At 37.6% G+C, this 24,787-nt stretch overlaps 1 protein-coding gene and 1 long non-coding RNA gene across 3 annotated transcripts in view; one reads left to right on the top strand and one right to left on the bottom strand.

The window, feature by feature from the left end:
* Positions 1-24,787, bottom strand: part of ca10a (carbonic anhydrase Xa) — a 194,363-nt gene that overhangs the window by 5,075 nt on the left and 164,501 nt on the right. For both annotated transcript variants that reach the window (XM_082151070.1, XM_082151069.1), the window contains 5 exons: positions 13,753-13,938; positions 9,228-9,323; positions 6,963-7,035; positions 4,013-4,167; positions 2,894-3,068 (listed from right to left, as the gene is read on the bottom strand). In XM_082151070.1, the coding sequence (XP_082007196.1) occupies positions 2,894-3,068; positions 4,013-4,167; positions 6,963-7,035; positions 9,228-9,323; positions 13,753-13,938 (685 nt within the window). The remainder of the gene's footprint in view (positions 1-2,893; positions 3,069-4,012; positions 4,168-6,962; positions 7,036-9,227; positions 9,324-13,752; positions 13,939-24,787) is intronic.
* The window catches only part of LOC309484729, a 318,851-nt gene that overhangs the window by 134,164 nt on the left and 159,900 nt on the right, over positions 1-24,787 (top strand). The gene's annotated exons all lie outside the window — the stretch shown is intronic.

Here is a 24,787-nt window from a genome sequence, read left to right as displayed (position 1 = left end):
AATCCCACTGGTCACAATTGTGACCACAATTTTTCTTTGCATATTTTAGTGTGAAATTAAAAAGTAACTCATATTATGAAGTACATATTCATATATAATGAAAATGTAAGATGTCTATATGAGTTTATGGCAGGTCTAACATGATTGGTTTGTTTGGTTATGTGACCACACACATTTATTTCTTGGTACGGTCGTCTTAATGGAAGGATGACATAAAAGCCCAGAAAGGACAGGTAAGAATAGGCTACTAAGTTCCTTTTTGAATAGCTTATACATTTTTTGTATAAGCTATGTTCCCCATATGTAATTCTGTGTTATTTTTATGAACTCTCTTTCAGACTGACTTTAAGTCAAGTTTTGGATTTACTTAATAATAATAATTAATAATTTGTTAGATTTATAAAGTGCTTGGGTACTTAAAGCGCTTCACATATGGAAGGGGGGAATCTCCTCAACCACCACCAATGTGCAGCATCCACCTGGATGATGCGACGGCAGCCATATTGGACCAGAACGCCCACCACACACCAGCTTACTGGTGGAGAGGAGACAGTGGTGAAGCCAGTCAGTATATGGGGATGATTAGAAGGCCATGATGGACAGAGGCCAAGGGGCAAATTTGGCAAAGATGCCGTGGTTAAACCCCTACTGTTTTTCGAAGGACATTCTGGGATTTTTAATGACCCCAGAGTGACTCTCTGAGCACCGTCCTTCTCATCCGAAGGACGGTGCTCTTTGGCAGTACAGTGTTCCCGTCAATACACTGGGGTGTTAGGACGGACACAGACCACAGGGTGAGCGCCCCCTGCTGCCCTCACTAACACCTCCTCCAGCAGCAACTCCTGGTTTTCTCAGGAGGCCTCCCATCCAGGTACTAACCAGGCTCAGCCCTGCTTAGCTTCAGTGGGCAGCCAGTCTTGGGCTGCAGGGTGATATGGCTGCTGGAGCTGGATATGCTCTGTCTTCCAGAGACTGGGTTAGGTCATGGGCCCAGTGTAGTGATGGGTTTGGCTGAACAAGCTGGTGTTCCAGGTGGATGCAACTTCATGCATGACATGCCTGGACTCTACACAGTGCTGTGGTCAACAGTTGGCTGTTCCACAGAGATGTCATGAATTGTGACCATGATCTCCTTGGATTTCAGCAAGTAGTTGCCCAAAGTCTCCTGAAAATATTTGGTACTGCACCAAAAGGACAAGGGAGGCCCTCCTCAATGTCAGCTGCTGTGACTGATATACCCAGGTTTGATGGTGTTGCCCACTGGCTGATAAACACAGGTAGGCAGGACACAGTTGTGATAAAAAAAATAAAAAAAATAAAAAATCCACTGTTATTTCTTTAGGAAGGTGATATATAATGAGTTCCACACCAGCACACAGTTGTGACTGTTGATTGATAATTTTTGTGATGCTTTCTTGTTATTCATGAATTGTTACATGTTCCTTGACATTGTTACATGTTTCCTACCATAGGCTCATTTTTAATCATTTGTTTATTTTAATTTATTATTTTATTTCTGTACTTTTTTTTTTCATTTTGTAATTTTAAGTATTTTGCATCATTTATAATGATTGCATACTAAGCAATTTCCTATAATTTATTATTTCATCATAATTTAATTAAAATATTTGTGCCATGCTGCTGCATAGGATTACTATTTTGTCATTTTTTTAAACTGGGCCAGACAATGTTTAACTATTTGTTAATCAAATAAATCACTTCAACAATTTAATTCTGTCTTCAAACTAATTTCTGGAGATTTTTAATTTATTATACACCCCATAGACTTAGACTCCCTGTGTTCTACCACCGGTCACAATTGTGACCAGAGATAAAACTCTTATTTTCATGGACTTTTCAAATATTTTTTTACATTATTGACATTGATTGTTTAATATACTTGCAAATACCACACAAACTCATAAATTTCATCTCTGGGAAAAATTTGGGATTAAATGGGTTAAGGCTGAATGCACAGATCCAATACACTGATACACATCCGATATTCTCCCAACTTTTTACGTTCACTTAAGACATAATCGACAGTGTTTACATGAATACTTGCCGAAATGGACATTTTGACTCACAAGTTTTTTAAGCACGGAAAGACGTTAAAGAGAGAACGATTACTTGTACGTTGACATCTGAGAGGCGGCTTTCTGGGCATACAGAAAACCGGATTGAATTGGGCTCTCTTTCGCCTCGTCACACTTTTTCAGTTTTATCCAAATGTCTGCTCTTCTCTTTCTCCCAGACGTTTTTTGAATTTTTTTCTATGTTTTATGAGACATGCAGCAATGCAGCAACTGTATGCCAACTTATGTCCTGGCGGGTTGATAAGGCTGTTGCAATTCAAATGTGCTCATCTACTACGCAGGACATCAGTTCTGCCTGGATCTATTCCCAAATTGTAACTCCCTCACATTTTTTTTAAACAAAAATGTCAATGGATTTTGTCATTCAAAATGTTTTTTTATTTAGTTACTTGTCTCATTTTCATCAGGGAAAATGACACAAATTATTTGTGTAATCAAAATTAACACTGTAATGAAGGTGTTGCAATTATATCTTTTGAATAAACAAACATGGCTACTGCCTTTACCTTTACCAAACACTTCAAAATGTCACAAATGTTTAAAGTGAGGTAAAAACTGAGGAGAATAAAGCAAAAGTCACTTATTTTTGATGCACCTTTTCAATAGTGACCTGGAAACTAAACTGTAACTTTTACCTTATAACTTTAGTGAACTTGTTCATTATGACCAACAATGTTACTCTGCTTTGGAGTCAATGTTGTTTTGGAGAAGTGATGAAATCTGTAGAAACGCTTTTAGTTTAGTGTCTAATTCAAAGCGGGTTGAGAGATCACAGAGAGAAGCACAGAGACACTGACCTCGGTACTGCAGCTTCTGTGCCCTGTTGTTGGGGCAGTCCTTGCCCTGCATGCTGAAGTTGATGTTGGTGCGGATACAGCGGTTGTTCAGAGGCTGTACTGGGCGCACGTTGTCACTCATGCTAAGGAATATCTGCGAGGGCTGGTTCTGACTTAGCAGTCGCATGGAGTGCATCTGTAAGGATGACACAGACAGAGCAGACGTTTTATTTCGACTCACTGATGGCAGATCACGCAATTATCACAGTCAATCCAATCCCAACAGACCCGCATCAAAAAGCAGCTAGGGAGCTATGTGAGAGTGTCATTCAAGAACAGATTATATTACATATCATCCAAACAGTGTATCTACAGTGTCAAAAGTGACACATTCTGCCTTTAGGAAGCTTGGCGTTAGCTGAATCCTTAAAAAAACGGATTCATAGATCAATTAAATAAGATTTACTTGATTCTATTTTTGTTTACTTGCTATTTTGAAGTTCTGAGGACTCAGCTAATGCATCTTGTTGCAGCTTTTCTATTATAATAATCAGCTTTTTTTGTTTTGTTGCTTTTTTAAGTCAAGACCATAAAGCAGAGCCATGGATGACATGAATTAATGCTTTTTTTAATTTAAATAAGCTTTACAGTGAAAAAATGGTTTTCTTGTTAGGTCTCATTCGCCCTCTTCCCAGCATCCATTTGTACATGAATAATGAATGTTGCATTGTGTGACTGTTTGCCAGTTTTATTTACACAGTTGTTCTTTTGTGATGTCAAGATGAGTTTGTTCCTTTACTTAAAATGATCAGGTAGCTGTTACTTTTGTTGTGTTCCAAGTCTTGAGGTTTGTGTGTTGTTTTAAGCTAAGTTTAAGAAAACACTGATTTCTCATGGAAAACATTAGATATTAGTTAGATTAGACATATTGACCAACCACGAAAATACTGGGAACTATTTGCATAGAACGGAACTGACTAAAACTGAAATACTTCATACAACTTCTTAGAATGACTTGATCTAAATAGGTAATTGTTATAGTATGGCAGCAAAAGAAATCCAGTCAAATTCAAAAAAAATTTCCTTCAAGTTTAACAAACACGTCTCTCTTTTTTTTTTTTACAGTGTGTGTTGATTTACCTGCATCTTTGTGACGTAAATTGGCTTGTTCATCAGTATCCATGTTGCAGTCTCGTAACACGGTGGGATTGTCATAGACCCTTCGTAAGTGATAAAACTTGCTGTCTCTGGATAGACCTCCTCGATGTTTAGCCCCGAGAGAAGGTATGCATCATCTACTCACACACAAAGAAGGAACACATGCTAAAATATTGTTTCATATCGATTAAAACTCATCTAGAGAGCCAATTCATAAACATGAATTTTTTCATTTTAATAATATAATTGGTGCACTTCCCAGCCAAGTCTAAAATTCAATATATTAAGGAACAAAAGAATGTCTTGAAATTGTCCAAACAACAAAAGCAAAGCATAAGGCAACAATGGTAACCAAAAAGTCTTAATCTTTGCTTGTCAACAATTCGTTTTAGTATTTATGCTTTGCCTTTGATTTGTTGGATGAATGGTGACAGCGCATGTTATTTTGACTTCACAATAGTGGGCCGACATGAGATAATGCGGCACTGAATTTATGAGGAACAGCAATATTGAACCCACCTTCCACTGACAACAGACGAGTAATGGGTTCCGACTCACGTCAGACAGAGGAAATCATTCGTTATTCTCCCTCCATTCCATTGATTACCACTCTATCTCTTATCTCCCTACATGTTTGCAATTCCGCCAGCGTCATTGCGCAGAACTTTGATAGCTTTGGTGGCATAAATAATTCCTTTTGGCTGTGGAGGAGGGGGATACGTTTGAAAAATACATGTGCTAGCTCCACAGCAAGGGCTGGTAGTAGTGCGTTTCCAAAGATTCAACGGGGAACGGAGCGGGAGGCAAGAGAGGCAGAGTGGGGAGCTCTGACAGCTGTCAAAGCCCACGCTCCTCTGCCCTCCCCCTGGCATTGCTGTCGAGTCCTCCCTGAGTTCATGCGCCGCTGCGGCCTGGGAGACACGCACCAACCACCAGGGGTCAGAACATTTTATCTATTCATCCGCTCTTTCCCCATCTCTATTAATTCAATTATGAAGGCCTTTTTTCAAAAGTCCCTCTGGTGAGTTAAAGGATAATGCCACGGAACATTTCCACTACACTGCATGTCAGTGTCGGCCATGAACTATTCCCAAACTAGAAAGTGGTGGAGTGGAGTTTTCGAGGCTGAATACATTTGTCTTGTGCCTTTAAACTGCTGCTGTCAATCAATGATTAGCATGAGGTTTTAGCATGAATCACAATTTCTAGAACAATAGGCAAAGAATCTCATGACTAAATGTCCAGGTACAAGCTATTTGTTTGTCCACAACACAATCAAATCACAAAACAGCCTATCAGAAGAGTTTCTCTCAGTTTGCACGTTCTTTCAGAACGCGCTACAGCCGAACAGCATAAAACTAACACCACATCTTATTCTAACGTGAAAATATAACGTGATGCTTCACCAGGCAACGTGATTTTTATGGTGTTTCTAGAGGAATTTCTGGGATTTGTTAATTTGCGATTAAAATTTCAACAAACGAGTAATGAGGAATTATGTATCTTTAGCCCTGTTCAGATGGGACTAGTTATTTAAACGACGTTTGAGTTACAAGTCTTATCACTTGACTTCTGTGATTTCATGTACCAATTTGGACAGGTTTGACATCTCTGTTTATTACAGAGGTGGGAGTGAGGGTTTTATAGATTACAGAAGCTCAACTGCTGTGTTTGCGTGCACCACATTTGACAGATATGTCTTTTTAATGAATTATTTATTGATATCATTTTAATTTATTATAAAAACCCTATTTAAGTAAACTTCACAAGTTTATATAATTGTTTGTTTATAATAAACAAAATGTGTTCAGACGGGCAGCAAAAGGTAATTTTTTTTATTTTTTTTTGGATCTGACTCAAATGAATTTATTTTTTGCAGTCTGAATTGCAAAAAAAAAAGAGATGTTTAAAAATACACTACTGCTCAAAAGTTTGTGGCAAGTTTTTTATTTTTTTTATTAATACTTTTATTCAGCAAGGATGCATTAAATTGATCGAAAGTAACAGAGTAAAGACTTATATTGTTTTAAAAAGATTTCTCTTTCAAATAAATGCTGTTTTTTTTTTTTACTTCCTATTCAAAGAATCCTTACATTTATCAAGGTTTCCAAAAAAATATAAATATGTTTTTTTCATACCAATAATAAATGTTTCTTGAGCAGCAAATCAGCATATTAGAATGATTTCTGAAGGATCATGTGACACTGAAGACTGGAGTAATGATACTGAAAATTCAGCTTTGCCATCACAGGAATAAATAAAACTTTAAAAAAACATTAAAATAGAAAGTTGTTTTAAATTGCATTAATATTTCATAATATTACTGTTTTCTGTATTTCTGATGAAATAAATAGTCTAGTGAGCATAAGAGGCTTCTTTCGACTCTAAACTTTTGATTGGCAGTGTATGTGGTGTATTCAGTGTATTCAGACTGATACCAATTATAATCGGATTATAATTGGTATCAGTCTGAATGGTCAGATCTAATTTTCAAGTAAGGATGTGACATGAATGTAGCATATTATGTGCACAAAATTGTGGCTGAATACATTAAAATTAACTCGTTCTTTCCTATGTAATATTCACTATGTAGTGAATAGCAAATGAGTCAGCAGTGTTGGACACAGTATCCATGAATGCGTAACATGCCTTTGTCGTTTATTGTCTCATGCGTCAGCACTGCTGCAAGATGTCATGATAAACATAAGCGGAAGCAAAATCTCCAGGTTTCTCCACTGACATCTACTCTCAGATCTCATGGTGATGCTTGCATAACTCCAGCAACTGATAAAGATACACCTGATATTGACTACACTGCCTGAACAAACAAATCTGATTTCATCACTTGCAAAATGTCAGTACCATCGATCGAATTTGAAAACCAAATCGGATTTAGTGTCAAATGGTCAACAAAATATTTTTTCCCACTTACTCTTATATGTTATTCTTGTAATGGTGTCTCTGTTCAACATCCGATTCAGAAATGAATTTGACGTCTCTGATATCTGAAATGGAACAAATGTCAAGAGGGGAAGGGCAGAACAGTGAAAACAGATGAGAAGGACAGATGAGAAGGACAGGAGAGGGGGAAAGTAAAGAGAAACAGCATTAGTGACAACTTTATTTCCAAAGTGCAGACAACATGACAATTATTTCTAAACAAAGATCTCAGGGGAAGTGAATCTTCCAGTCGTTCAGTTTATAATGTAAAAGTCTGAGGTGTTGAAACACATCTCTTGAAATTTACTCGATCCATTAAGGTGCTGAAACAGTTTTTTACTGCATTCAAATGCATCAGGATGAACCCAACAGGGTTCTGTAATTAAATGACACCTGATAGAATCATTTATGACAAACTGACGTGTTTGCAATAAAACTACAGATGCGTTCTTCAAAAACTAAGAGCATTAACGGAGCAAACAAGAAACATGGTTACCATGCTTTTCTCTGACTCCACTTCAGTTGCTAATTTGAAATGCTTTCAATCTGAATGATTACAAGAAATGTGCCTCGTGACTACAACACAAATTGCTTCTCTTTTGACCTCCTCATTGAGTGAACAGCGAAGATTGAGGTTTAAACGTCTTTGGCGCATCATTTCTAGACTTTCTGTGATATAACCTGGGGCTGCAGCTAGCCATTATCTCTTCCGATAAATAATTAGGGTTGCCTATACAGCGTCTGGAGGAAGAAAAAAAAGAACAGCTTTTGCTATCCCTCACGATTAATGTTTTTGGCTGGCTAAGAATACTGCATTTGCTAACAAATTCACAATCCATACAAATAGCTGTTTATACCACAAGCAAAATGGCTGGCCTCTCCTCAGCCTCCTCCATTTTGTGTCTGTCCCTCCAAATAATGGTGCATTTTCTTGGGATTCTTTGCTTCAAACTATTAAGACTCATATGGGAGTCCCTCCTGGAGGTGTGATGACAGAACAGGGAACACAGCATGGGGTACCTCAGAAAATGGCTTTGGGAATGACTCGCGTCACAGAGAAAATAGGAGTGAAGTCTCAGTGTTCTCAGTCAGATCACTGAAAGCGGAGGACAATGACTGCAGTATAGTGTATCTGAACTGCATTCAACAGCTCTTGTATTATGAGTCAAATCCAGAAATATATCCTTACCAAAAATACTATAGGAACTTTTTTTTTTTATGTTCAGTTTTGGCATATAGTGAGTGATCCCAACACTAATGTTCTTACTATCTTACTGTTTCTGATTAGTATATAGAGAATGCCCATATTGGTTTGATGCGGAGATGGTGTAGTATTCCTATAGAGTGAGTCAGTGAGCATAGGCACCAGACAGAAGAGGTGAGTGGACCCGGATCACGTCCAGGGCAGAGCAGACTAAGCCTGAGAGTGACACTGGATGGGTTAATTATCTTAGCTTGAATTCTTGTCCTGAGGGAAAACATTAGATAATGGTCTCCCCACAGTCCTCTAATAGAGCACGGGAAAGTTATTTCACAACCTTGTCCTTCCAGAATGACTGGGAGATGCACACTTAGTTTGCCTGTTGTCTAATTGCATGGCTAATTGACTCTCTTCCCCTATTCATTCCTCCAACCGCCCATCCATCCATCAATTAATTGAATGTGCTGACTCAAATTGAGCAACAAATTGAGAAATAAATGCTGTTCTTTTGAACTTTCTATACACCAAAGAATCCATAAGAAAAGCCTCACGGTTTCCACAAAAATATTAAGCAGCACAAATGTTCTGACAAATTTTTAAGATGAAGAAATGTTGAAGACTGGAGTTATGATGCTGAAAATTCAGCTTTGATCACAGGAAAAAATGACATTTTAAAATATATTAAAATAAAAAGCAGTTATTATAAATTGTAGTAATATTTCACAATATTACTGTTTTTACCATATCTTTGATCAAATAAATGCAGCCTGTGGGAAACTTTCAAAAACGTGTAATAATAAAAAAAATTAAAAAGTTACAATAATTGTATGTATGTATTTTTATAAGCATCCTTAAAACAGAATAAATTGAGTATAACAGCAAGAACAAAGCAAATATAGTGATTTGGATTTATTTATTTTTGCTGGGGGAAAAAAGTACTGATAAAGTACCAGTAGTATGGAGATCAGCTGAGATTATGCAATGAAAATATTCAAGTTTAAAATACTTGAATTCTGTGCTTTCACTTTGAGTGTTAAATGTCTGATCATTACTCACCTTCATAAATATAGACACTACCACCAAGCCATTCGGACTCTTAGCAGCTTCTGTGTAGTTTGTGTACAGTTCATGGTTGTAATGTATAAGCTGCACCTGTATAATTAAAAAAGACAAAATGGGCATTTTGGAATAATTGATAATACTTTGGATGGTAATCCAGTTTTCATAGTGCGGATTTAATCGTACAGCCTATTTTCACCCCCAATAAATATGTGACAGTTTGAATGAGCTGAGAGTCCAAAAGTCTTTGACACAAATGGCTCTGAATCACAATCACAGGTAAACAGCTGCTTCGGTCTTTGTTTGAACATGTCTGTCAAATTTAAATTCGAATTCATTGTGAAGCACGGCTAATCTTCCACCGGTGAATCGCTTGAACGCACACTGTCCCTGTGAAAGAGCTTTAAAACTTAGCAGAGCCAACAAATGTAGAGATTACCTTGAGCAAAGAACAATTATTGTAAAATAACTTTTTCTAATGGAAAAAGGGTCCCCTCCAAGTTTGTATTTAACTACAGAACAGTGTTAACAATTTAGGACCGTTTCTGGGAACAGCTTCGTACATCTTTTTAGTCAGAAGTGATCAATTCTTTACCAAGCCCTGTTTAGCCTGCTGTGTGTTTTTTTAAAGAAATAAATTAAAAACTGTGGCTGATAGTAATTATGAAATATGCAAAAGGGGGAGCCAGGGAGTGACAGATCGTCTATAAACTTAATCAAGTGTGGAGGAACGCGATTATAGAATGAATGTTAATTTGATTAGATTTTTTAGGGGAGGGAAGCCAGTTCTTTCCCTAAACTCTTTAACCAGAGAGAGTTTAAAGGCTAGTCTGAAGCGATTGAACGGCAAACTTTTATACACAGTCAGCTGACATTATAGCCTTTCTAAGAAGTTGCATTATACGTGTGAAAAGCTGAGGTGCTCATCTCACTGCATCTGTTGGTTCTGTGAAATCTGCAGATGGTGGAGAGGTGTTGAACATTAGCAGGAAATGTTCAGTGCGTCTTTGCACACAGACGGATCTGCCAGAGCGAGAGAGGAGAGCTGTCTCTGCTTCGATGGGAGACGGCTTATGCCTCTGGTGGGCCCCCTGACAAGCTCTTTATTGTCTGATAGCTGGCTTAGGCCTACCATCGGCGAAATATGAAGACAGCAAGTCGATAGCAAAAAGAGGGGTGGACAGCGCTAACAGGGCAAATGAAAAGCACTCGTCTGGAACCGCCATCCAATAGTGGATGCGCTCAAAGCAAATAAACGGAAAGCTTGGGAGTACGGAGAACAGTCCTTATTTAACTACATTAAGATGTCCTGTGAAGGAGCATGTAGCCAGTGAAACCCGACCGGCTGCAGCTCAGCTAACTTTACCGGTAGCAATGCAGTGTTTTAGCATGTTTTTTAGTAGGATGGGACAGAGAGGGCCATTATGCAATAAAGAGAAATTAGTTTTGGTGGAAGTTTGATGGTTTCCAATTTTATGCGGCACTTTTTAGATGGCACTTTGCTATATTTAGGACATATGAAAATGGGATTTTAATGAGCAAATATACGGTGGCATCTAAGCACTGAACAGTGATGGTAATTTGTTATTTTGCAACCATTGATAATTAGAAATTAATGAAAGGGTGAGAAGGGGATCTAAAACAGAAGTGTGGGCTATTAGACAATTCTGCAAATTACCAAATATGGTGTTTATTTATTAGTTCAAAGAAACACAGGCTATTTAATGTTTATGCATTACGTTTTTCTGTTTATATATCTGCAAACTTTAAAAACATCCGAGATGTTCATTTAGAAAGAACATTATACTGTATCTGCATAGCTTTACATGCATGTCTTATTAAATGTAGATTATGCCAGGATTCAGCCTAGAATATAATACTATGTGGTAATAAAATGTGTTACTGCATAATGTTATTTTATGCAATTGTGATGTATTTGGAAAGTTCGCCCAGTTTTTTTATTTTCTCATCATTTACTAACCTGAAAGTAAGTGGGGTCCAAAACCATATTGGACTTCATTGGCTTTCATTGTATCGAACAACATGAGAGTGAGTAAATTACGACAGAATTTAAATCTTTGGGTGAACTATCACTTTAATCTAGAAATGACGGCTAAAATGCTGAACACATGTATTCTCCCAGAATGATTACTTGGTTTATTGAGAGTCACTGAAGCATGTGAAATGGAAACAGACAAATATTAAATCTTTGTGGAAAGCTTTCCAGTTGTTTGCATGCAACTAACAGTATCTAAAATGCAGTACAAAACAAGTTGTTTTGTTTTTTCCAAGGGGAAATAAAGAATGGAGGGAAACAACCTGTGCAGGTTTTTTTTAAAGTGAATTTTCTGAGAAACACCTTGAATATTTTAACACTCATTTCATCAGTGGTGTTTCATTTTCAGCTTGTGAGTAAGACTGGCCATATCGGATCTGGGAGAATGAGGCATGTATTAACTCAAAGGTGTTGCAATGCATCTGCAGTGAATCAACTTCCTTGTGGGTGCTGTGAGCATCAGTCAAACATAATCTTTTATTACTATAAAACAAATGAGAGAAGAGGAAGGCAGACGTGTTGAATGTTAGAGAGACAGACATCCAAATAAAGCTTAAAATCTTGGCTGCATTTGAATGCAAAATGAATGTTTGTCATTTTAAGTTGTAAGATTCTTCCTCTCCATTCTCTTTTCAAGAACAGGCATGGGCTCATTTGGTTTAATTTACAATCTCAGACAGGTTGTTTTTTGTTTTTGTTTTAAACCGAGCTATTCCTGAGCATGAAGAAGAATGTTCCCGAAGGCTCTTTCATAAACTTCATTTTCTTTAGAATTTTTAGTCACCTGGTATTTTTGTACACAACAGCAACAAACCTAGCTGCACATTGAGAATGCTTGTTAAATTTCATTTAAATTTGAGTTGTGGCAACAAACAGGGTCCGTGTACCTTCTGGTAATTAGATTTTCAACTTGAAAAGACATTAAAAAAATGTAAGAAATGGAATGATGAGACTTGAGGTTTTTCGAATTTTTGGTTCATGGGTAAAAAAAAAATAGTTTACGCTTTAATATTTGTTTCGAATTTGTAGGTGGCCCTGAAACGCCCCTTTAGTCAACCCTCTCCAGTCTTCTGTATGGTATACGCAAGCGAGCCAAGCTTGTTCACGAGATTCCTGCAGCTTTGTTGTGTACAACTGCTAGTGGCGCTTACAAGCCCAAAAATCTAGTTACAAATCGGTTTACTTTATTCATAACCAATAAAATGGCATTTGGCTTTATGCGATTAAAACAGTATTTAGGAAAAAAAATTTTATTTTATTTTCAAAAAGTCTATTTAAGAAAAACCTCAGATGCAACATGTTTTCACTTGCCATTACAAGCAGAATTAATATTTTTGAATAATAACTGTGTTTCATGGGAAAAACCCAACCCCACATAAAAATAACTAATATTAATCATAATAAAACTTTACTTAAGTTTTCATCATAATAATTAGTCTACTGCAGTGTCTTAAGACCCAATTGGGCTGTACTTTGGAATTATGAACTGAAGTGAGATCATATTAATGCCTTTACTGTCACTATTCCAGATCATTTAAAGTTCTACATTGATTCAATCTTTCACGTAGGATATAGTTTGGGAAAAGGCCATCTAGTTAGTCTGGCTATCACCAGACCAAGCTCAATATTTTAAGATTGAACATTAGTCTGGGGATTCTGCTCTGTATTTTCTACTGCACAAGAGGCGTGATCAACGGGCATAGTTCAAATGACTCTGTACGCAATTGGATAGTCCTTCAACCAATCAGACCAGGGTGACGTACTTTGCAGCGAAAACTCCAGGCAGGAAACGTGTCAACAAACGTGTTGGTTTGGAGCATTGATCAGCGGTTTGCAGAAGCAGCAATTATAATCATTAATTACTGAGGATTTGCCTGTCAAGCTCACACTTAGTTTGTTGCCACACAAATCGTTGGTCTTATTACCCTTAAAGGGAAATGTCAGGACTTCACTGACTGGTGACTTTATCAAATGATGGAGGCCGCAGTGCAGTGCATGTTAAATGTACACAGCGAGTATAATTGAGATGCTTTTTTCCATTGTTATGGCTCTGTTAGTGGGAGACTACTTATATTGGAGAATGAGAACAGTAAGTCATCAGCAATACAGTTAGGGCTATTTCTGCCAAAAATATAGATTTTTTTTTTTAGTATCTTAAGATATATTGTTCAGCAGGGTGCAAACATTACTGTATCATAATCTGATGCAAACCATGTTAAACATTTCATGAAATGCGTGCTCTGAGGCACTCTGTAACTATTTGTCGATGCATAAAAACCTACGCCATCGAGTTTTGCTTTCAGCGTACACCCGCTGTTGACCTACAAGGCCTGCTGTCTTTACACATTACTCTTAGATTGTGACCTTAAAAGATCAATAGACTGCCAAATACTAGCAGCTACTGGCGCTTTACAGATGATCTGTATCCCACTCATGACGCAAGACTAACAGGATTCAGAAGCTCACCTCCCCAGAGAAAGCCTGGCCGTTGAGGAGATGCTCAGAGCCCTGTCCGTCCTCACTGCCAAAGTGCAACCTGATCTCCTCCAGACGATTGCTGTACGTCATTGGTCCACCCGAGATGTTCACCAGGTGCTCTTTGTCCAATCGGAGAGATACATGGCGACCAGTGTTGTACATCGTCCCTCCCACCTTTAGAAAAAAACAGATATGGTTAAAACATTTTTTTTTTATAAATCACCAAAGAATTAAACCAAGACCTACTTATCAAATAAATGAAAAGAAAAGACCAATGGCATGTCAAGATTTTTTACTAAGGCTACATGTGGGGCACAGACTCATTCAAGGGTGGCTTCTCTGCTTTATAATGTGCTTGTCTTAGAAAAGGTTATGTGCTAAATGAGCTAGAAAGGGTGCCAAGTTAAAGCCAGATTGCAACCAGCTGTACATTAACTGCTATTTGTTGGCTTTAGAAAAAAATAACAACATGCTTTCCAATCTAATTAAACCAAAAAGACTGTGGGCCCTATTTTAACGATCTGAAACGCAAGTGTCAAGCGCAAAGCGCAAGTAACTTTGTGGGCGGGTCTTGGGCGCTGTTGCTATTTTCCCGGCGGGATAAATGCCTCTTGCGCCCGGCGCAAATCTAAAAGGGGTTGGTCTGAAGTAGCTTCATTATTCATAGGTGTGGTTTGGACGTAACGTGAAATAAACCAATCAGAGCGACATCTCACATTCCCTTTAAGAGCAGACGCGCTTGTTCTAAAGCGGATTCCTATTATAACGGCGGATTTGCCAGGCGCGCGCCAGGAGCGGTTCACAGCCGAGGAGACCTACGTTCTCGTCAGGGACATTGGGGATGGAGAAACCCACCCAAATTAACTTCGGTTAAACAGGCGTATGATAATTTGGGTAAATGTGTAAGCTAGATGTATGCTTTTATAATAAATTGTCTGTCTATCTATCTATCTATCTATCTATCTATCTATCTATCTATCTATCTATCTATCTATCTATCTATCTATCTATCTATCTATCTATCTATCTATCTATCTATCTATCGTAATAATGTATGATTTGCTAAAATGAAAACTGCTGCTTCTGTGTAGATGAGAGAATCAAAGTGCGCGTTGTGCACACGCTACATTGCTTATGGCCAAGCATGCGCCCTTAAAATAGCATATGAATAACATGCGCAATGCGCCACTGACTTTAAACAATTTTTTCCTGGTTAGTGGCGCAATTGTTTTCTAAACCTGCAAAATAGCATGAAGGAACGTTTGCGCCAGAACACGCCTCCTCTTTGCGCTGAACCGTCCCCGGGAGCGCAAGTGTATTTCCTAACTTACCGACGTGCGTCTGAGGAGGGAAAAGTCCGCTTTGCGCGGGTGCAAAATAGGAATGATACATGCGTCGGTGTACAAAGTCAATTGCGCTGGGTGCAAGATAGAGCCCTGTATCTGGTTTAGGTATGAAGGCCCAGCCTCTGATTTGGGAGATGGGATAAATTTGGGGAGAACCTGAGTTTGCTAATAAAATTTTAGGGGTGGCTAGAGCCATCCCAGAACACCCATGTGGACACGTTACTAAGATATTTCTGATACATATCCCAGGTGTTGATTTTTATTAAAACTAACAGATTTCAACTATTTGTTATAAGAAGGGCACATTAAAATGTCTTAAACGTTTTATACAGATTACATTGCTTATCCATTGTCCTAGACCCAGACATTCAATCTTAAAATATGAAAATACATAATAAAAACACCAATTATTACATATTTTAAACTATCATGAAATCGTTTCAATATTTTTGTTGAAAATTATTTCTAACAATTTTTCAAAAATCCCTCATAATTTCCACCACATCCAACAATTTTGCCCATAAATCTTTCCCGCAGTTTGTTTACCCTTTTATGAAGCTAAATCATACTTAATATTTTATTGTGTGCATGTCATTTACAATCAAGCTGTAGTGATGTAACGATCACCAGTGAGAGTGCCCGGAATTACTATCAGAGGGCACTCCAACCCGGACAATCACCACACATCCACAGACTCCATTCCCCATAATCCTTTGTCCAGACTAATCAGCCATGATCACATCCACCTGTATGTCATTACCTTGTTTAGCTCACCCCATATAAGCCTGGTTTTCACATTCATTTCCTGAAAAGTCTTGTCTAGTGTTTCTACTGCTGTTTGTGTATTCCAGTCGTTGTTCTCCAGTCTCCTGCCTTCTCTTTGTGGATTTTACCTTTGTTCCTGGATTATTTTGTGTTTATGTTTGTCTATTAAAACTTGTGCTTGTTGTTCTCCAGTCTCCAGTTCTCCTGCCTTCTCTTTGTGGATTTTACCTTTGTTCCTGGATTATTTCGCGTTTATGTTTGTCTATTAAAACTTGTGGTTGCATCTGGATTCCCTCTCTGCCTCGTCCCTGCTTACATGTTACAAGTGACAATGTGAAAATATTATTTAATTGTGTATTTAATATAAATAAAATGCAAGCTTTAAAAATTGTAGTGTGAAAGACAGAGTCTTCCATTTTATTCTACAAAGATATTTAAAATGTAATTTCCATCAATTAATTTCCACTCCTTGCTAATGAAAGCATAAGTGTGTTTTAAGAGAAAAGTCTACAGGGTCAACAGTGCCTATAGCTGAAGAAACACCTCTACATCGAATCGTTTTACTGAAAAACAGATAGTGGTCTGTAATTAAATTATATTCTCATTCTCAATGATACTGTAACATGTAAAAACTCAAGTGGAAGGAAAGAAACTGGTGTGACAGATGGAAGAATGAAAACAAAGGAAGTGTGTCCTTAGAGCCGAAGAGAGTGAGAATCTTCTTGGAATCGATTAGATCTGAGGCTTTAAGAAGAGAGCATGGAGATACAACAACCACGGATCGCAATCTTTATCAGCGTATCTGCTTATTTATTTATATTCAGGAGTTGTTCCAAAGTGAGCCATTGAAATTCCAAACACAATGCTAGAATGGCCTCCATGGCTCTTATCTTCCCTTTTCTTTTTTGCCTCTTTCTTTCATTCTTTCATTCTCCTCTTACGACTTTGCCTTCAAAATTATTTTCCCCTCGCCAAATTCCCAAAGAAAGAGGCCTGCCCACACATTGTAAATATTTTATAGAACCTCTGAAAAAGCAATGATTTGTGTAGGGTAGAAAGAAGAGGTGAGGAAGAGAAGGGGAGGACTGGGAGGAGCAAAGACCATCCTTGAGAAAAAGGTGAGTAAAGACAGTATAGCCACACTCAAAGGATCTGCACAGTTACCTCTGGGTGCTGTACTCGTCTGAGAAAAGGGCAAGACATTTGAAAAACCCTGAAGAGGTCATTTCTCAATGATTATTCATGAACTAGTGATGGCAAAAAAAAAAAAAAAAAAAAAGACTCCCTGCCTGTCGCACATGCTGCACTGAGATGTTTCTGCTACTATCCAACAACAGCGCCGAATGGACCTCAGTTAGATGTTTTTATTTCTTCCAAAATTGTCCATTTGTCCATTATTGATGGCCAGTCTATGCTGACCATCTTTGTAACACTGTATGGATGTTTTATTTGAGAGATATATGTGGGGGTGTATTCACTTCTTGCAATGTACTACCCAAATGATTTCAAATATCAGATGGAAAAACACTACACAGCTCCCCATAGCAAGTCCAGTACAGATGTTATCGGAGGGTATAAAGATCCTCACATGGAGCACGTACTCGACTTTCTTGACTTCATGCACTGCGATTCTCATAAACATTAGTCTGTGTATTGTTTCATCTCGGCATTTTAATTTTCCCAAATGCATTGAGCTGTTTCACCTCATAATTTGTATTAATGTATTCAAAATCATGCTAGTAAATGCTCTGCTGCACTTTAATTTGTTGATCCGACAATTCTAGGAATGACACATCGCATTGCTCTGACAACAACTGCCAAACACCACAGCATTTTGAATTAAACTTTGTTGATGTGGCATTATACTTGACATCCGTAGATGTACCAACACATATCAAAATAGAAAACAGTACCTCTGTGTAATATTTTAATTTTACATGTATTAGTAAATATTTTAATCAAATAAATGCACGAGCACGAGTCTTGCTGAGCACGAGAAACTTCTTTTAAAATCTTACCAGTCTATGCGCGCGTGTACTGTATATAAATATCAAATTACATAACAGCTATAAAGCTTTCCTTCTGGACTGCTCTGCAGCAATAACTAACTATTCCAGTGTGTAAAGATCACATAAGCATGGGTTGAATCTATGAAACATTGTTTCCAATAGCTTAAAGCCAAAAGGCCAGTTTTTAGATGCTGCTAATACTCTCTGGTCAGGTAATCATGATTGCATGCTTTGAAATTAATATCATGAACACTTTTATAATGTGCCAGTGAGACAGCAATGAAACAAAGAAATTAGAGAAGCACATGCTCTGTCAAGGGGATTGGCATTATGAGATTCTGTAAAGATTTGAAAGGCTGATATCAGGATGAAAAGGATGTAAACCAATTTATTTCACAGTCTCCAATGTACTGTACTGTTCGGTCAGTATAAGTGATAACTCAGTTCACTCAGGAGAAAACTGGCTTTCAGCAACACTGTAGAAATTACAGCATTAAAGGGAATATGTTTTAGCTATATTTTATTCTGTGTTTATTAAAGCATCTAAATTTTAATAAACAGTGAATTTTAACAAAATATTTTAACCATTTTAATTTAATTGTTAATACGTATAAAAGGTAATAAGGTATACTATAAAATGTTTGGAATAATAATGAATTACCTAATCAATTATTTATTTTTCATATTTTCTAATGCCAGTGTTATGCTAGAGTTATGCCAGAAATAAACTTCCATAGTCACAAATGAAATCCTTGATCCAATCATTGGATGAAGTCAAAATCCAACAAACCTCTTGAAGGCCATGAATCACGGTATGAACCAAAAAAACAAGCTAACCACAACCTACTCAATTTCAAATAGTCACTACAGTAACAAAGTTACACTGAAAATTAGCTACACAAGTTATTAATTCTAAAGTAACACTAACATTTCTGAATGATGAAATGAACACACATTTTGACAGACCTGCATTTTGATTCAGCCAAAACAAAAATTCAATAAAATGAATTGGATGTCTCAATTCTAGAAAGGTTAAAACAACACACATACTGTCAATAAGTGAGAGAGTAACATTCCAGAGTTTATTTTCTCTCTTTTTATGTCGGCCCTTTATTTTGAACTTCTTGTTTTTAGCCTAGGGCTGTGTCCAAAACCTAAGCCAGCTACCTTTCTGCCCAGTCAGTCAATGCCTAACCAGACAGCTTCTAGACAAGCTTTCCTAGGCACAAAAACATCATGTCTAATGATCTAGAACAATTTCAAGTGGGTGTTAATTACCAAGTGGATATTTAGTGGCTACAATGCTCCACAACTCCAGAAGTGGAGTCATAAGTGGATTTGTTTTCTGTTGACATTTCTAAATACATTTTCTCCTTTCTTCAGACACTGTTTTAATTCATTCCACCAATCAAGCATGCACAGGATTGTGGGATATAACAGGAAGCACACATTACATTCAAAACAGACCAGATGACAAGCACTGAATTCAGACATGTCTTGTTGCCTTCCTACCGCAAGATACGCCAATGTCATGTGTAACGTTCACTGATCACTTGTTTAATCATTCGCTCTTGTGTATTTATACCCTCTCAGGTTTCTCTTGTCTAGCATAGCTCCACAATGTGTTCTGAGAGTTTTGGTGCCATCAGTCTTGCTTTGAACTCTTATCTGATTCTAAATTTAGTACTGCACTTGGGTCCTTCCTCACAAGGTCACTCCCTGCACTGGATTGTTGTAAACTCCCAGCAGCTCTTGTGGTTTCAGTTGTAATGAGCAAATTTTAATGCCGTTTCTGGCACCCTGTGAAGAAAATCAGGCTAAGACCATAATGCATTTATTAAATGACAAGATTTTTTTTCCTTCATTAAGGCTGATAAAAAGAGGAAACATATTACATACTTGAAAATGAAAAATTACTGCATTGTCAAATTAATCTCAACACAACCTTTTAGTCAAATCAGTGACAAGATGCTGTTTAGTGACACCAGACTTAAAAAAAAAAAAGAGTAAAGATTAAGGCAATAAAAGTTACACTGAGCCAGCCAAAAAACAACTATCATGAATATTTGCAAAAATAAGGGGCCTGTGTCAGTCTACTCTGAACTTAGTGAACTTGTCCATTTTTTAAGACTGTCCCATTTGCAAAATCATTCCAGTGCACTGATCCCAAAATGTCATGTTTCATCAGTTGTTATAACAAGATTAAAACGGGTCCCGTGTTTAATGAATAGCCTCGGGTTCGGGTCGGGTTCAGGTTTGTAACTCAGAAAAACTATATAGGCTATACATATAGTTTGCGTGCCGTGTGCTTGGCTGCTTGTTGTGTTGTGATTGTAATTATATGAGCACGCGAGAGAGAAAGTAGGTTACGTGCGCAGTTTCAGCCGTTCTCCTCTGATTGCGGTGTTGTGACCAAAATAGTGCGCACGGGAGCACATGCGCAAAAAAGTTTGTGCATGTGCTCCCGTGCGCGCCATTTCAGTCACAACGCCACAATCAGAAGATGGCACTGAAACAATCAACTCACAATGCTGTTCTCTTCCTTCATAACTCGTACTGAGAAGGATATAGTTGTGCAACTGCGCGAACTTTGTGACTGTTTCACCTGTTCAACCACATAAAAGTTTCGTAATTAGTAAGAGTGTGCTTTTTCTCTTTTTTTTCTTATGTGCTGACTGATGAGGGGGGTGCTGTGCCTTGGTGAAACGATGTTTGTACATGTAGCCTATTATTTTTTATTTATTTTTATTATAGTTGCAAGCAATCATAAAATACAGCATATTGAAAAAAAGAAAGAAAAAAAAGTATTTACTGTGAGAAACGGACCTCGGGTTCGGGTCGGGCTCGGACTTAAAATATAACTGGAATGTTTGGGTCGGGTTAAATGATTTTGGGTACGGGCCGGGTTCGGGCTTAAGTTTAAAGCCTGTGCAGACCTCTACCTCATCGTAATTTTTTTTTTTTGCATTTATGCATGTCCTGCAGCTTATAAAAAAAATTACAAAAATGAAAGCTATGCATGTAAAAAAAAGAAATTTTAAATAAAAATTTTGGACAAGCACATATTGCATAACGGTGCTGTACTTTTTTTAACATCTAAAATGAAAATATAAATACCAGCTATGTTTTAATGTGTAACAGCCCAATTGCAATTATCATTGTCCCAGTGTTTAATGGATCAAGGCCCTTAATAGTCTCCAAATTTCTGTTCACTGTATACTGAATTTACATCATATAGGGAACTAGAGAGCGGAATGAGACGCAGTCAAACATATCTACATTGCTGTCTGCTGAATGTGCCCTCCCTCAGTTTATTACACACTTCCACACACATCCAGACAGACATGCTTGGTCTTTCCGATGTCCTGCCTCAGTTATTTCCACCTCAGAGATCCCTGCCTTCAAATCTGAGCAAGCTAAAAGGAGTTTACAGTTTTTGCCCATGCATCCCTACACATTAATGCAAATTGACCTCTGAGACTCGGTTAAATTTAGAAGTGATCTAGTTTCTCAAAATGGTCAGTAATGCCACTGCTCCTAGTTTTAATTGCCAACACGCTGCTAAACGATGGATTACACAGAAGACCCAGCATGCAACCCCATTGCATGTTGCAAAAATTGTTCCAAAATAATCCAGCTTCCACAATTAAATGTGCCTTAAAAGGATCTGCTAGCTGCACTGATTCACCAGACACATCTATCCCCCTTTTAAACAAGTTTCCTTGTCCCTAGCATTTTCAAGTCAAGCGTATCAGCTCGCCCATTTATTCACTTGATTGTTCTCTTTTATGCTGTTTTGTATTAATTCACCATTAGTTTGCTCGTATGCTGACTGCCAGCTATAGTTACTGTTTTCTGCTACTAGTTTTGGTCCCACTAGAAAGCAATTTATGTTCAGTCCAGAGGGGGTGGGTGTCTGAAGTCTTCTGAACACATTACATTTACAAAATTACATTTTCAGACCAGTAAAAAAAAAAAAGTGTGTAATAGAACATTCACTTCTTCACACGTTGCACACAAAACAAACAACTTGAACAGTGTAGTCCGATTCGCAAATAAATGGCTTGTAGGAACTTTTTTAGTGAATCAAAACATACAGTGCAAGCAATGGCTGTGGCAAAATCGCCCCTATACCCTCATTCACTATTCTCTACATTACTCCACTTATATAGTGCACTTTGTGGGACTGAGTGAGCGCACTCAATAACATCTACTATGGTTTCAGACACCACTACAAATGGCTGTGCTCTCAAATAATTACCTATTTGAGGGTATGGGGGTGATTTCGGGACACAGCTAATGAAGCTCAATTCCTGAAACAATACATCAAAATGAATTTTTACCGAAGGGAAAAGGTTTTCTAAAGTTCTAAACTAAAGTTTCAGTAATTGGGTGATCAAACTTGATATGCTGTTCAAGGTTTTGTGTTCACAGATTATAAACCAGTCAAAGGAAAAGTTCTTCAGCAACAAGCCACCTTCAGCTAGCCTGGCAAGCCAGACCTACATCAAGATGTTAGGTCTGGCAACTCACCATAGACACGGCTCAGTCCGAGGGGCGGGATAAACGGCTGTCTTTCAAATTTCCTCTGCACGCAATAGGACAGCGCTTCAACCAACCAGAGCGTTTTCCCAACAGCGGAGCTAACATTAGTTGATAGATTCAACTTTTGAATCTGGCCGGCAAAACTACGAACACATCTTCCTTTTTTAAGAATGACCTAAGTGCTGTTCTTTGCTCTTTTCTCAAAGAAAAACTTAACTCCAAGTCCTCCAGAGTCGCGGCCAAAGCCGATTCGAAAGACTGTTCGCCAGCAGCAGCAGCCATTCTTTGTTTTCAAGTAGCAGGGAACCGCAGCAGCTCTGTCTTCATTATGTTAAGCCCGCCCCGCCTACTCTATACACGATGTGATTGGCCTGACCCAATTTAGGTTTTTACAGCTCCGAAAGTCAACGGAGAGTTGCTAGACTACCCTGGATGCAAAATAAATGTTGCTGCCACTAGGGTGCGTCTAGATTTCTAGGCTAACCTTCAGCCAAACAAATTTCCCATTTTTTTTTCTTCTGTCTGAATATTTTGGTGCATCATTAGTCTCAAACAGCATGTTTAATTTACAGCATTAGCAGAGAAAGAATTTAAAATGAAGAGTTTTTGAATTTGAATCGCAATGAATTGAATATCTACATTTACCTATGTGTTGAGTAAGATATTAGTATAAAAAAATCTCAAAAATGTATGTAAATCATTCAAATTCAAGTAAAACAACTGAGAGGTGCACAACTTAAAATTTCTATGAAAACACACATAGTAAGCTTTTGATGAAACAACTTTGACGGTGCAGCTTGCCAGGCTACAAAATGACTCAATAAGTAGTTAAATGGCAGTCATGCTGTCTTTTTGAACATAGTTACAAGTCCATATTGGCTGTAGGATTGTTTTTCAGTAAGCTGCTTTTGTTCACTATTTCACATTTATCAAAGTGGGTAAAAGCACAAGCAAAAATATCCCTTCTGCTTTTGCCTCTGCAATGACTGCTTTTGTTCCAGAGCTGGTTCAAAGAGTTTAATAATGAGACCCTTCAGAGGAGGAAGAGGAGAGAGGGAAACATGAAGGTCTAGTGGCTGATCAGAAGATGCTGATTCAATAAATAACTCAAAGCCAGGTGTTCCAGATTCAAGGTTCGGTTTGCTGACTATTATCATGCCAAAACGAGTTACTATAGAAATACACAGGGACGGAAAACAAGGCACATGCTCACAAACAGCACATCTGCACTCAGAGTACATTTATCCTGCATTATTGTGTTCATGGGAGGATGTGTGGTGCAGAGGCGGGCATTGCAATTAGGCATCCATATATTGTGGCATATCTCAAGGAATCTCCCTGAGGATGAAATCTTAAGCTCTTCGATGTCAAATTTATTTTGATTATAATATCAACCTAGATCTAGACATCCACATTAGGCTCAAATAGAGAAGTTAAAGCCTTCAAAGTTGGTGTTACAACCCCAAAAGGGCAGTTACAATGAAAACAATCAAGTGTACAAGTAACTAAAAACTATGCAGGAAAATCACTGCGGGTTTGTATACAGTATCAAGGGAAGTAGATGGAGGCGTTGTGTGAACTGATCAAGTTCTGGTAATTTTTATTGAGGATATGGAGCCCTATATGACAAAGAGAAGCTTCTCTCACTTCAATGAGTATTTTCTGGAATTTTGACAATCAGAACCTCAGAGGCAGGGCAGACTGGAGATGAGAGGGAATATGGTGGTGCTCCAATAAAGCATATATTACAATTGTTTTATTACGGCAAGGGGTGTTCCTGTCCCTAAATCCCTCTTAATATACATTTTTATAAAATAGCAACAATACATTTATTGAATAAATGTATTTTTATAAATATGTATTTATATTATAAAAAATTATTATTTTGTAACGGTCATTATGCCCATTTTCCCCAAACATGAATACACATTTTTATATACAAACAAATAGTTCCTATGAAACTATTTGAATATTTGATTGTGTATTTAAAAAAAATAAAATAAAATAAAATAATTGGTGTTAAAAATGAGTTTTACCAAATGAGTTTTACCAAAGAGTCCATTGCCTTTAACCTTAGAGACACAAGAATTCTCAACCGCAACAATTTAATACAATATAGCCTACCCTTTTTTCCATTCAAAAACAACATTAGATGCGTATATTTCTTGCGATTCATATTTAAACAGTCTTTTTGCGTACAGACACTATTCCGATTAGAACAAAGCAAATATTGAACTGACCTATTCCTCAGCTGGATCCGTTGATCCTCGAAATGAAACTTCCAGCACTTCTGAGGTAAATTTTCCAGGATTATTATTAAGATAGTATTATTCCTCACAGCGTCGTAAAGTACAAGAC

The sequence above is a fragment of the Leuciscus leuciscus genome (genome assembly GCF_965113295.1).
Source record: "Leuciscus leuciscus genome assembly, chromosome: 21".
NCBI lineage: Eukaryota > Metazoa > Chordata > Actinopteri > Cypriniformes > Leuciscidae > Leuciscus > Leuciscus leuciscus.
This window is presented reverse-complemented; position numbering and strand designations above follow the sequence as displayed.